The sequence below is a fragment of the Podarcis cretensis genome (genome assembly GCF_951804945.1).
Source record: "Podarcis cretensis genome assembly, chromosome: 1".
In the NCBI taxonomy this organism is placed as follows: Eukaryota; Metazoa; Chordata; class Lepidosauria; order Squamata; family Lacertidae; genus Podarcis; species Podarcis cretensis.
In genome coordinates this window covers 117581721-117596004 of record NC_137170.1, presented here as the reverse complement: position 1 = coordinate 117596004, position 14284 = coordinate 117581721, and the positions used below count along the sequence as shown (strand labels likewise).

The 14284-nt window shown below is 40.9% G+C and overlaps 1 protein-coding gene across 11 annotated transcripts in view; it reads right to left on the bottom strand.

Annotated features, from left to right (window-relative positions):
• The window catches only part of PDE11A (phosphodiesterase 11A), a 162854-nt gene that overhangs the window by 71887 nt on the left and 76683 nt on the right, over positions 1-14284 (bottom strand). For all 11 annotated transcript variants that reach the window (XR_013839322.1, XM_079977352.1, XM_079977349.1 and 8 more), the window contains 4 exons: positions 13740-13815; positions 13133-13200; positions 9481-9573; positions 8263-8313 (listed from right to left, as the gene is read on the bottom strand). Coding sequence is in view for 10 of the 11 variants with exons in the window: in XM_079977352.1 (XP_079833478.1) it covers positions 8263-8313; positions 9481-9573; positions 13133-13200; positions 13740-13815 (288 nt within the window). In the remaining variant the exon portion in view is untranslated. The remainder of the gene's footprint in view (positions 1-8262; positions 8314-9480; positions 9574-13132; positions 13201-13739; positions 13816-14284) is intronic.

Genomic DNA, 14284 nt, shown 5'->3' with positions numbered 1-14284 from the left:
CCTTGAGTTGAGTAGCATGATGGTATTAACAACTGAACCAAGGGGGGGATATTTCCTTTTACGTTGTCGCATTTGCAAGTATGCTTGGAGCGGTGGCAGGGTGGGGAAGAGACACGGCCGATGCTGCCGCCAGATTCTAGCACCTGCTCATGTGCAAACCTTATTACGGTCCCAATTTACGTCAGCACTGCATTGCTTGGAATGTTATGCATGTCTACAGCAAGTCTGCCGCTACTGTGAGACTTAACGTGGAGCAAGGATGGCACCCAGTGGCCAAACAGCTTCATCTCAGCTCTTTTGATTCTTGAAAACATTCCAGATTCCTATTTCTCTGAAGCTGCATAGCCAGAGATTCTAGTTGAAAAAACAATGCATTTGCTTTGACCATATATCTAAAAACCATTTAAGAATTCCTCACGTATCTTACTCGAAATTAAATTTTATTTAAAATACAAAACGTAGTAAATGTTAAATGTTCACGCTCTTTCCCCACCCCACCCCACCCCACCAACTCCAGTACAATTAAAAAGAACTGAGCCAGAATATTATGCTGGGACAAGGGAAGCCATAACATCCATTGAAGGGTAAAAAAATGAGGTATTTCTATCAATATTTTGCTAGGTGACCTATTATGATCTATTAAAAGGTATTTTATGAATGCTATTTTTAAGTAAAGGCTGATCTTTTCAACCTGATGTAGACAGGGTATAAATAAACACTGTGTGGAAGCATGTTTGCATGTGTGTATATATAATAATGGGTCATTTGTCGGGATTTGTGACTCTTCTTAGAGGCTTGGCTATGAACTCTACTTGAGGGCATGGTTGTGACAGCTGTCGTGATGCTCCTATCACTTTAACATTCACCCCAAGCTCACTAAAGTGGCTGTGATTGTCCTTGTTTGCTCAGGTAGAAGTTATTTCACAGATTGTGATGGGGCGGGGGTGGGTATTCAGGATTACCAAGGCCTACTTCCTGTAAATGGTCTTCCTGAGCCAAAGCATTAACAGTTCTCTTTTTCCCAATTTGAAATTGGACAGAACCAGGCTGCAGTGTCACCTCTCAGCAACTAGCCTGGGCACAAACAGCTGGGCTAGGTTGGAAAACAGCACACAGATGTGAGCTTTCAAGCTGCATCAACAGGAAGAAAGAATGTGGGCCAGGCTGGCTTACGCCTTTTCCTCTCAACAACAGAGAATGGCCTGAAGGTTGAGTGAAGACCCAAAACTCTTCATTCCTTTTAGCCAGACCTAACTCCTGCATCACAAGGGACGCAGGTGGCACTGTGGGTTAAACCACAGAGCCTAGGGCTTACCGATTAGAAGGTCGGCAGTTCGAATCCCCGCGATGGGGTGAGCTCCCATTGCTCCGTCCCTGCTCCTGCCAACATAGCAGTTCGAAAGTATGTCAAAGTGCAAGTATATAAATAGGTACCACTCCGGTGGGAAAGTAAACGGCGTTTCCATGCACTGCTCTGGTTCGCCAGAAGCGGCTTAGTCATGCTGGCCACATGACCTGGAACCTGTACGCCGGCTCCCTCGGCCAGTAAAGCGAGATGAGTGCTGCAACCCCAGTCAGCCATGACTGGACCTAACGGTCAGGGGTCCCTTTACCTTTAAACCCCTGCATTAGTTGGGAATACCTTATCAGGATCACAGTAATAATTGTAGGAACCATATGAAAAAATGTGTACACATCTAGCGGGACCATGTGTATGTGCTTGCATATGTGTGAATTAGGGAAATGTGTAATGTGGGGGGGAGAATATGTATGCTCCATGTGTACCCTTCTTGGGACTGGACAGCTGAAGTTTGTCCCTTGCATACATGTGTGCACACTGAACTGCAGTGTGTTGGCTTCATTGGTGGAGGGTTTAAAACATATTAACAGTTATATACTTGAGTATAAGCCAACCCAAATATAAGCCAAGGCACCTACTTTTAGCACAAAAAACTGGGAAAACTTATTGACTCGAGTGTAAGCCGGTACACCACACCACAAACCTGGTGGTGGAGGCAGCGGCGGAAGAAGAACAAGCAGCCTAAAAGGGCTGCTTTTGAGCTGCTCATTCCTCCGCCGCCGCCGCTGCCAGTGGCAAAGGCGGAGGAGGAAGGAGCAGCCCGAAAGGGCTCCATTGGGGCAGCTCGTTCCTCCGCCGCCTCCTCTGCCACTTGCAAGAGCAGGCATAGGAGCCACGGTTGGGAGAGGCACAGCACAGCACCTCTCACAATTGCGGCTCCTGTGCCTGCCCTTGCAAGAGGCAGGCGGTGGCGGCAGGACCAGCAGCGAGAAAGGGCTCCTTTTGGGCTGCTCGTCTCTCCACCGCCGCCGCCCACCTCACTCGAGTATAAGCCGAGGGGGGCTTTTTCAGCATAAAAAAATGTGCTGGAAAAGTTAGCTTATACTCGAGTATATACGGTATATCTATTTATGCACAATATATGCATCTTTCTAGACTGCCTTTCTATTTATTACATGCCCAAGACTGGCATAAAGCAGACTACATTTGTTCCTACAAACCCTTAAGATGTTATTCTGCACAATATCTTCTCTCTGCCCAAATAATAAAAATAATTCCTCTGTGACACAAAAATACAGAATCTCTTCCTTCATTCTTATCTTTTCATTGTGTCTTTTCCTAACACAAACTGCAACACACATTTTACTGGCTTCCCATAGTTCATCATTTGATGAAGTGGAGATTTATTTATTATCTATCACTAAGCAAAGCTACCTCACACTCATGACCTGAGAAAAATAGCCTTGCGCATGCCATCCCCGAGATTGACTGAGTATGGTAGTTTGGAACAGCATTTGTATCCCTCTCAGTTTCCCATCAGATATTAAAGGTAGAACTAGGTGTTACACAAGAGACATGGAGCTGCCTCCATATTTCTTCCTCCTCTCTTCTTAGCAACATCTACTATAAACACGTGTGATGTGATGAGATCATGCTGAATGCCCCCACACTGGCCACAGCCAATGATGAGAGGCAGGAGCAGGGAAAACAATCATTGATCCGGGTGTGAGTCAGATATGGGTGTTATAAATGAGATGCTGCCAGGAAGGCGAGGGAGGGGCGGGGAAGAGTAAGAGAAGTGATTGCTCCAGACCAGTGTTTCCCAAACTTGGGTCTCCAGCTGTTTTTGGACTACAATTCCCATCATCCATCACCACTGGACCTGCTAGCTAGGGATGATGGGAGTTGTAGTCCAAAAACAGCTGGAGACCTACATTTGGGAAATCCTGCTCCAGACTCTTGTCATGCTGAATATTACTAATACTTATGCTATTTATAGGCTATTAATTTTGCATAGAATTTCTTTGGATGAATTAATGATTAGAAATTTCTACATGGCTGAATAGTTTGAAGGCAAGAGTTGAACAGAAGCATGAAATTTTTTACCTCCTTCTATAAATAATGCAACATTCCCTAACATAGGAGGTTTCCAATTTTCCTGGGTTTTTCTATAAGCATCATTTAATGATTAGACAACAGCCGTTTAGGCTCCGCAGCAGATGTAATGGTAAAGAAGAAATAAAAAAACAGCTGCATAATGTACTTGTAAGCCGAACTGCAACAACACAGAAATAAAACATCCCTTTCAGTATGGGAGTCTTATGCGTCAATATCATTGACTTTTCCCCTCAAAGCATTAATTATTTTAAGCCTAAGCTTTCCAACATATTGACTAATAAAAACAGAAATTGCTAATACTGGAAAGGGGAAATTGCCAGTGACACGCCTTTGTTTGTTTTGTTTCTTTGCACTCTTATATTTAGCATACTAATACTAGGAATAAAACAATGCTGGCATTTGGGGGGGTGGGGTGAAAAATGATTTTCAGCCATTTTCAAAGCATGCTGGAGATTCAAAGAAATTGTGTTGCACTCTACACTCCTGAGTCACAGAATCCTGACTCTCCTCACTGTGCAAGCTTTAGAGTTACACCAGATTTCCCCCTTTGCAGTGAAAAGTGACATTCCCGGAAATGACTGGCAGAATTCGAGACCAGAGAGAAGAGCTGGTGGAAGAAGATTAGGAGAAATTTAAAACTTACTTACAGAAATATTGTAAAATTTTTGAATGCTAATGGCATTGAAATGAATTGAAGGGGTTCTAGCAACAAGGTTAAAAATAAGATTTGGATGGATAATTAGACAAATTAATTGGAGATGAATTTGCTGAATAATTTTTTAACAGGGATACAAAAAAGGGAGATGTGAGGAAGTCAAGAAAATAAGTGAATCAAAGATGAGAACTAAAAAGAGGGATTTTTGTGTTTTTCTAAATGTGTTTCTTTTTTCTTTTTATTTTTTCTGAAACTATTTTCTTTTTTATGTATTTTATAATTTTGTATTTCTGTGTATTTGTTTTTTCTTTTTCTTGTTTGATGTCATTTTTAAAACTTAATAAAATATATATTAAAAAAAGAAAAGAAAAGTGACATTCCAGTGGAATGAAGTTTTTCAGGGAAAGCGCAGCACTCTCCAGGCAGCAGGGAGGAGGTGGGTTGGGTTGTCTCTGAAATTGTGATCCTTTCACCTTGCATGGCAAAGGACCTCCCAACAACTGCACTGTGGAAGTGTCTCTTTTACAAGAGAACTACAGTGGTACCTCGGGTTAAATACGCTTCAGGTTACAGACTCCGCTAACCCAGAAATAGTGCTTCAGGTTAAGAACTTTGCTTCAGGGTGAGAACAGAAATCGTGCAGCAGTGGCACAGCAGCAGCAAGAGGCCCCATTAGCTAAAGTGGTGCTTCAGGTTAAGAACAGTTTCAGGTTAAGAACAGACCTCCAGAACGAATTAAGTTCTTAACCCGAGGTACCACTGTATGCAACACACAAAAAGTTTCCTTCTTTGAAAGGGCAACTGAAACTGCAAAGGCAGGAATCCACAGTGTTATTTACAACAATCCTTTCGCTTAAGGGGAAGGGTCTGTGCCTCAGTGGGAGAGCATCTCAAGCCTCAGGTTCAGTCCCCAGCATCTCCTATTTGAAACGCTGGGCAGCAGCTGCCAGTCAGTGTAAACAATAATGGGTTAGTTAGATGGACCAATGGTTTCACTCAGTATAAAGGCCATTTCCTATGTTGCTAGCCCGGTGAGTTGGGAAAGGCCACTGCAGACGCCTTTTAAAGTTTCTGCTGTTGCTTTAAAGGAAGTGAACATTTTTGCTCCAATTGTGTGCCTCCCTAATAACCAAAACAGGCAATCACACCGGGCAAAAGGGACCTCACACTTCAACAGACTCTTGCGTATTGTTATGAGTTTGTGGGTGCTGGGCACCCTAAATTCCTAGGTCCGGTAGGTGTTGGAATTTAATTAAGGCTTTGTGTGTTAAGACTGGGAAATAGTCAAACATGTGTCTATTAAGGCATGTGTAATTAGGCTGTGTGTTAAAAGCTAATTAAGTCAGGCCAGCCTCTGTGTGAGGTGTGAGGCGTCAGCCTGAGTTAATGCGCCATTAGGAGCACAGAGGATCAAAGGAATTCTGTGTGAGACGGCAAGGGGGGGGGGGCTCATTTCACTTTACACAGATAAAGCCAAAGTTTAGAGAAGTACAGGAAGGAAGCAATGTGAGCCAGAAGCTTAAAGAAAGGAGTGGTGTGATAGGGAGAAGCAAAGCAGCAGACAGAGCACCATGTTGGAGCTCTGCTTGAATCCTAGACTGCGCTTATGACCCTATTGGAGTGTTAATGCTCCATTGTAGGCTCAGGTTGTATATATGTGTCTCCACTGTTCTCATTTTCCAAAAGGAAACACAGACCCTGGGCAAGCCGCCTAGAACTCCTGGAATCTTGTGCCACTGTGGAGACTGGGGTGGTGTGCAACAGTATTTTAGATTTTAATCTACAATAGATTTAGGCTATTGTGCCTCACAATATATAAGATCCCACCCTAGTAATATTTAACCTTAAACATAATGGGTTAGCTCCTGAGGCCCTCTTCTGCACGGAGGAGGCTTTTTATCTGAATTAGTGCAATATCCTTTGCAGGGGAAAAATATCTGAAATCTGGAGGTGTGCTTTTTGTCCATGCAAAGTGCTGAACAATCTCTTGCGCAACTCTCAAGATGCCTACTAGCAAACTGTTTTCCAAAATCACTTGCACAGTGTTCCATATGGCCTTCTGCTAGTACTTGACAACAGTTCAAGAATACCACCACCAATAGAATTTCATCAAGTGCACATCTCTGGATCCAACCCAAAGTCTATGTGTCAAATTGAAGAACTACGCATACAGACACAGTGAAGTAGTACTGAAGTCTTTCTACATATCCAGGGTTTGGGTGTCAGTTCCTACAAATAAAACTTATTTTTTTAAGTGATTTAAATAGATATCCTATTGAAGATATCTCCATTTACGATTATTGTTTAAGCAAAGGTCAGCCAAAGTACCAAAGCAGAACTGCTATTAATATTGTAGTCTGAATCAAAGATTTCATAAAACAAGTGATTCGTTATTTTCTGCTATAGGGATCTCCTGAGTGCTGTTTGCCTACAAAAAGGAGTATCTTACAAAGCTATCAATAATGTAATACAGCTATTAAATATTGATCTCTTGCACAGCATTCCCAGCTGCACAATCAGTTTAGGTTTTTTAAAAAACGCACTGTAAATTACACATCAATAGAGAACAGTTTACATATTATGTTCGGAAAGGAGTTCAGATGCATCTTTTTTCCTCCCTGGAAAGTTCTTGAACATTTGTCCTAAAGAACTTTACGTGCTTCCTGCAAGCTTCCTTTTCTAGGGAGCTACGTGGCGACTTTTGCTGTGTGGGCTCTCCTTCCGTCCTTTCTGTTATGCTCATAAAAGAGTGCTTGTAAGGAACGTTAAGGGGTTTTGAACATCTGCCTGGAGAAATGCCTGCAGCCTGGCTATACAGACATTAATGCCAGCTGTGCGACTGTAGCTGATGGATTAGGGGCGCTGTGGCATCATTTTGTGTGTGTGTTACGATAGAGGATGTATGCATTGAGGAGTCTAGTGCCCATCATCACTGGCCCCCAACATATGTTGGTGTCATCACCAACTGTCCCTGGTTGGTGGGAAATGGGAGTGTTTCAAGGGCACTTTACAATGTTTTTTTGCACTTTCTGCTTGTGTGTTTTCCCTGTCACCTCCTGAGCTGAGGACACAAGAGATACAGCAACTGTTCCACCAGCAGAACAGCAACGTATCTGCTTCTCCCTCCACATAATTGGAGTATAGGATTTCTCTGTAAAATTAATAAATAATGAAACAATCCACAATGAGAAACCTCCTGTGGGCAGCCTTTTAGGCTTCATTAGCTACAATGATATAAACATTTCTAGTGAAACCCATGGATTCAATCTTCTGATTGCCTGCTCAAACTTCCCATTACAGTGGTACCTCGGGTTACATACGCTTCAGGTTACATATGCTTCAGGTTACACACTCCGCTAACCCAGAAATAGTGCTTCAGGTTAAGAACTTTGCTTCAGGATGAGAACAGAAATTGTGCTCTGGTGGCGTGGCAACCGCAGGAGGCCCTATTAGCTAAAGTGGTGCATCAGGTTAAGAACAGTTTCAGGTTAAGAACAAACCTCCGGAACGAATTAAGTACTTAACCCGAGGTACCACTGTATTTTGTATACACACGTGCAAATGAATATATGTTTGCATTCATTCGTTCATTCAGTTTCCTCTTTGTCTCACTTTAGGAAATTGTTAAAAGCTCATTTTCCTCTCTTGCATTTCTTTCTTGATATAAGTTAGTAATGATATTCTTTGACTCATTTTCCTCCCCTTACTTTCTCTCAACTAAGCGCCCTTTCTCCTTGAGATCCATGATGCTTTTTCCTAGTGTCTTTCGAGACCATGATGCTGAAAGCAGGGATTTGTGCTTTTTTAAAATGTTGTACATATTAGCCACTTTTATTAATAGTACATCATGATGTTGAATAGTTACTAAGGCAGAAATATGGGACAACAGGGAGATGGAGTTAGAGGGGAAGGGGAGATAACAATTCAGAGTCCTAAATTAAAAGAACAGAGAATAATCCTGACATGAGTATTCATGTGATCACAAAAATGGCAGAGAGCGCCAATTACAAGAATTTTATTATAGGCTGCAAGTTACCACAGAGAAGATCAGAAATTAGTACTGAAACAGATTTACAGTGCCACAATAAATTAAATCTTTCCCCACAATTCTGCTTATTTTTGTTGGCTATTTTATTCTTTAAAACCTCTATACAGCCCCATTCCAGGAAGTAAAATGTTGATAGGTTACCTTAAATTTGTCCACTTCTGTCTTTGAACATGTCGCATGGTAAGACAGCACCTGACCCAGAACAAATTAGGAGGGGAAGGGGAGAAATTCCACAAGTGAGAAGCTCAAATGAAATAGGAGCTTTAAGCAGTCTCTGAAATGACTATTAAAATAATTTATTAATATTTATGCATCACTATATGTGAGATATTACACCACAGGTCATCAATTCTACTTGCAGCATTTACCTCCTAGATAATTTCTTAGGAAATGGTATTTCAGAAATACTGTAATGCCGCAGACAATGTTATTGTTCTGACTGAAGGAAAATAATCAAAGGAAAATAATTATGGGCTGAACCCAAGTGTGCACAGGAAGAAGGGAGCACTGGTGGAAGTCAACACCCTCCCATGTGTATACCACTGATTCCACCCTTGTGTTGTTTTTTAAACCAAACTGTGATGGTTTTTCATCACTGCCTTCGTCAATATTCAGATAAGAGTGTGATCAATCTTTATCTTCTAATAGAGCAGTATCTTAACAATTGATCAATTACATTTTTATGCTGAAATGATTTTTCAGTTACAGAGCCTTTATTTTGTACCTGGATGAGCCTTAAACACACTTTTGACTGTGATTATATACACAGCCATGGCGTGGACATTTGCATGCAGCTGCAATAGTTTTCAAATGTTTATTACAACTCATCCCCTGGCTGAGCTTTTCCAAGTCAGTGGAAAAGAAGCATGCCCATTCTTATCAACAACTTTCAAGCTACTATAAATGTCTGATTCCCCATTGCTTATGCCACAGCTATCTAGAATTTTAAGCTTTCTTATCGTGTACGAATATCGTGTAGGAATACGACGAAATCACAGATCTGGACATAGAGTCCTGCTGGATCAGGAAATGGCCCATTTAGCGCAGCATCCTGTTCTCACAGTGGCCAACTAGATGCCCATGGGTACTTTTCAGTCATGATAAGATAGCCTAGATCTGAACTGACCAAGTTCAATTCAGGTCCTTGGAAAACACATCACCAAGATTGGATAGGAAACAGAAGAAAACTAACTTTCTCCCTCTTACGTTGAGGAGCACGGGGAGCTAGGCAATAAATTAAAGTAGAAATGCATGCATCTTATTTCTACAGCAGGAAGGACTAAAAATCTGTTAAACAAATAGTAAATATATTAATTCTTTCCCTAAGTAAATATTAAGTTGATTTACAGTGATACTCACATCAAGAGCCACAGATTGTTTTGCCCAGGATTTATTCACTTGGTCATACATTATTGTATTGTTGATGCCCAAGCCACAAAATATGACAAAAGCCTAGGAAAATAAATAAAAATAAATAAAAATTTGTAACATGTCATCTCCAGAGATCAACATTAGTTTGTTTGTTAAGAAGTTCTTTAAACACACAATTCTCTGGGAACCTGAGACAGCTTGTTAAATATAAGGCAAAATAGCCATGACACCATTGCAATGGTATTGTTAGCACATTATGTTAAGCAATAGCTTATTTCTGTTGTCTGAACAACACCTAAATCCAGCCCAGGAGCAGATGAACCACAGACGAATAGCAATGTGGAACCATATTTTTTTGTTGGCTTGCAAAATGGTGGTTACTTTTAACTATGGTTTGGCATTATGTTCAAACTGAACCATCTAATTTAGCAATGGGTTCCCCTCTGCCCCACTTCAACCCAGACACTTGTCAAGCTATAGAGGCAAATGGCAAAGGATGGAAGAAACTTTGCCTCTACAAGGAAACAGTTTTAAGAACCTGTAAGTCTAGATAGGACTCTGGGTGGTTTATTACATTGTGCATGCAATTGCTATATTTTCCTGATTGTGAGAAATTGTAGCCAAATATAACTAGCAAGCTTAGGGGTAGTCAACGCATGAAGGGGTTAAGATCACAGAACTGTATTCTCAGACTCAACTAAGTCATGTCCTCAACTGGAAGGAAGGTAAGTTTCCTTGTTTGTTCATTCTCCTTTCACCCTGTGAACTCAGTAAGATAGGATGCGCCTGAGCTTGCTCACTACAAGTTCAGAATACATACTTATTTATAGTTATTACACTATATTTTGTATGTCAAGATTTATGCCTGTGTTTACTGTATGGAATAATGCATGAATCTGACCTTTAGAGTTTGTAAGTAAAGCATGTAAACTTACTAAGCATTTAAACGTACTTATTCACTGCAAGAGGGACAGAGAGGGAAAGCACTGTAAGCAGCTAGAATTTAAAAGGTCTAACATTCCCACTGCGCTGCATGATTCTGTGTTTTAAGACTCTGCTGATGGGTCTCTCTCTCTCTCTCTTACATGGGTTTACTTGTCCTGCAATTCTGGATGTAGGCATTCAGCACATTCTTTTAACAATCACCCCACACAGGTGATCTATATGTCCCCCCTCCCTCAGGAGAAACAAAGATATGGGTTAGTGTTATGTATAAATTCACTTATAGCCTGTGGAATTCTGTCAGTATTATGTGAGATAGTTGAGAACTACCCATTAGTCTAAAAGGCTGATGCACTACTGCAAAAAATACGCATTATCAGTTGAAGCAGTGCGGCTAGCAGCAGCCAAAACTAGTATGCAGCACATGGTCAATTCATATACAAAGCATCTCTGTTACCACAAAGCTATGGCTCTGGAGATCTACTGCAAAGCACTATGGATAATAACAAGACAGATGGACCAACGATCCGATTCAGCATGACGCAACTTTCTATGTTCCTATATCTACAAGTTTTTAGGTCCAGAGTAGTTTGAAATTAACCAATTCTATCTGATTAGTTATTCTCAAATTACAACTATTTTTGGAGGTAATTCTCCATCCTGGATTCAGAACTATCAACTGAAACATTTTCTAGCCTACAATTTTAGACCTGGGATGATGGAAGCAAAAACATCTCTGTCTGAATTACTACTATTTGAGGTGAAGAAACTGTAGAGGAAGAAATGGAAAGGGTTCTTGTTTTAGATCTATCATGCTCTTATAAGCTACAGAGTGGGAATTGAAAGCAGTAATTTTCAAACCAAATGGAATAATACTTTGGGAATTGATATTTCAGATTCTGTTTGGCACTTCATTTTTACAAAAGGCCCTGCAGCCTCTCCATGCAGAAAACTGAAGGAAAGCCATTACAAAGGTCCTTTAAAGCTCCATCTCATCTAGCGAAAATATATAATAGTTACTGTGAGAAATGCTGGAAATGTTACTAATACTGATAGTTTCCATACTTGGTGGAGTTGCAATAAGACTGAGAAAGTCTGGAAGTTGTTACTAGGATCTTTCTCAGGATTAATAATTCTCAGAATGCAGCCTAGCCACCCTTAGAAGAAAATCCATTCTAGTACTTTCACTGGTATTCATTTAGGAGTATATGTAAAATAAGCGCAGTACGAACATGCCTTTTTGCGTACAGCACAAGTGTAAAGGAGACTCCACTTGCAGAAATACATATGCTGTATTCCAGCCTAAGTTTAGCAAATCCCGTTGTTATGAACAGGAGCATTGCAATCCAAACCTATATAAATTTGTTGAGAAGCAACTCCCAGAGTGTTCAGTGGAGCGCAATCTCAAGTAAATGTGCAGGGGCTGAAGCCTTAAAGCAAGCAAATACTTCAGCCCTGCTGAAACAAATAAACATCAGGGGGGCCACTAGGGGGCGCATCGGAAGATGGCTGACAATAACATCTCTCCGACTCACACGAGGTAATTTGGAGGCTATGATGGGAGTAATTAGCCTCCCTACCCCCCCCCAGGATGGTGGTGGGGGACTGCCCTTGCCTGCTGTGCCCTATACCACCCCCGAATTTGTGGGGATGGGGGCACTAGGCACAAAGCCCTCCTGTGGGATTCCGGCACTCCTGGACGCCATCCCTGATCCGTGCCACTAGCTGCAAGAACTTCAAAAGAAACAATTTGGATGAAGGAATGCACATATTTCAAGGAAGGAGGAGGAGTAAAGACTGCTAACAGAACAGATCTCTGATAAAACAAGACAAGAATAAAACATGAGAAGATACGCCAAGATACGGTATGGCAAATGACTGATGGGGGAGGGAGGAAAACTTTCCTTTCTTTCCTTATGTGATTAAACAAGAATCCCCTCCCCTCACGAGTCAGAATTGTCGTTTTAAGGACTTAAGCTGTGGATTTAAGGCTGTGTGGAGATAAACTTTCGAACCAAAGCATGTTTTAAGAGCGTGGAATGTATAAGAGCTTGGGCATGACGCAGTTAAAAATGCCGTCGCCATATTGGGAAGTTCTGTCGGAGGTCTTGAGTCTGGGAGGAGAAAGAGAGAAATAGAGCTGTTTATATATTGTGGGTGAAACTCCCCAGAGGGGCTTAAGAGCGATAGTTTTACGAGATCAATGATGGAAAGAGCAATGTTATCTATGAAGGTGATGATATATGGAAACCATCTCGATTTGAGGATTGGAAGAACGGAAATTCACACAGGATTATTATTGGTGTTTATCGGCTTAAGGAGACTATCAGAAGAGATCATAAAGAAAAAAGAGAAAATATATGAACAAGATGTGATGTGGAAACAGCAAGATAAGACTGGATAGAATTATGAACTCTGTTTGGACTGATTTGTATTGATTTGGACATTAACGCAGAAGCAAGAAGATGATCAGAATCCCCCTTCGGATCTTGAAATATGGGTCCCCCCCAACAAAATCTAAAATTCGGCTTTGTAATTCGGAATTTATGTGATGTGATTTAATTTGATTTGATTGGCTGGTTAATAAAAATTAATTTTTTAAAAAAGAAACAAATAAACATCAATGTCAAAGCTGGATTGTGTCCATTACCTGTACCACTCAAGTAGAAGTCCCTGCTGCAAACTTAACATTTCTCACCTCAAAGAGTCGCTGGTCGGCATCATCGAACGGTTTCCCATCAAGCCTATTCAGCACTTGAGCTACTCCTGCGGAAAGTTAGCAAACATAGTTCATTTTATACATTAATTCATAGCTCCTTGTATTGTAGTAGTTGCTGGCTTATTTATCAAAACTGTATGCGTCAGCTAAACCAAATGGGGGAAACTCTCTCCTATGCCTGGTCACATTGGCTTAATTAATTAGGCTGTTAGCTGGGCTGTCTTAAATCCTGCATCCTACGAATCTTAAGGTCAACACATTATATAGTGAGCATATCTCAGTATTTTACAGCTAAACTAGAAACAGCTAAAAATATAGAGGGGAGGGGAGCAATAAAAAACAAACAAACAAACAAACAAACAAACATTATATCTATTAAAACATGTAGATCGTTACAATAAAAACATCAAAGCACCAGCTCGTTCCTTAAAAAGAGTCAGTTACCAAAAGCCTGTTGGAACAAGAAAGTCTACAACTGCAGGCTGAAAGCCAACAAGTAAGAAGCCAGCCAATGTAGCTTCTCTAAGGAGGGAGTTCTGAAGTTTAACAGCACAACCACATTAGTCATTATTGAGTGATATCTTACCAATTATTTGGTGACTGCTATTCCATATAGGGACACAGAGAACAGATCTTATATGAAAGCCAGAAATCTGGTCAGCCTAGGACATGAAAACAATACAATTAGTGACTAGCATGGTATATGACTTAGCATTTGTCCAACACGTCTAGCAAGTGATATGCTCAAAAGGTTGCATTACTATAAACCAATTGAAATTCAAATACAGTACATGTATACAGACTGTACTACTTCCAAGCTCAAAGTGAGCAGGATTTCAACCCTTGACCCTTACATTAGCCTATATGGGAAATTGTCCAAATATATAGAAGGATCCAGATCTGGGCGAGATTGCAGGCACATAACTATGCATGACTGCTAGTTAGTACATGAAGGGGTTAAAGATCACAGAGCTGTACTGCTGGATAGGCTGAGCCAGATCTGGAGAGGGAGAAAGTTCACCCTTTTTACTTAAGAGTATGGCAGGTCTTCCTTCTGCATATGTTTTGGCATTAACTGTATTTCTGAAAAGCTGAATAAATTAAAACCCACTATTTCCACTGTAAATTAGT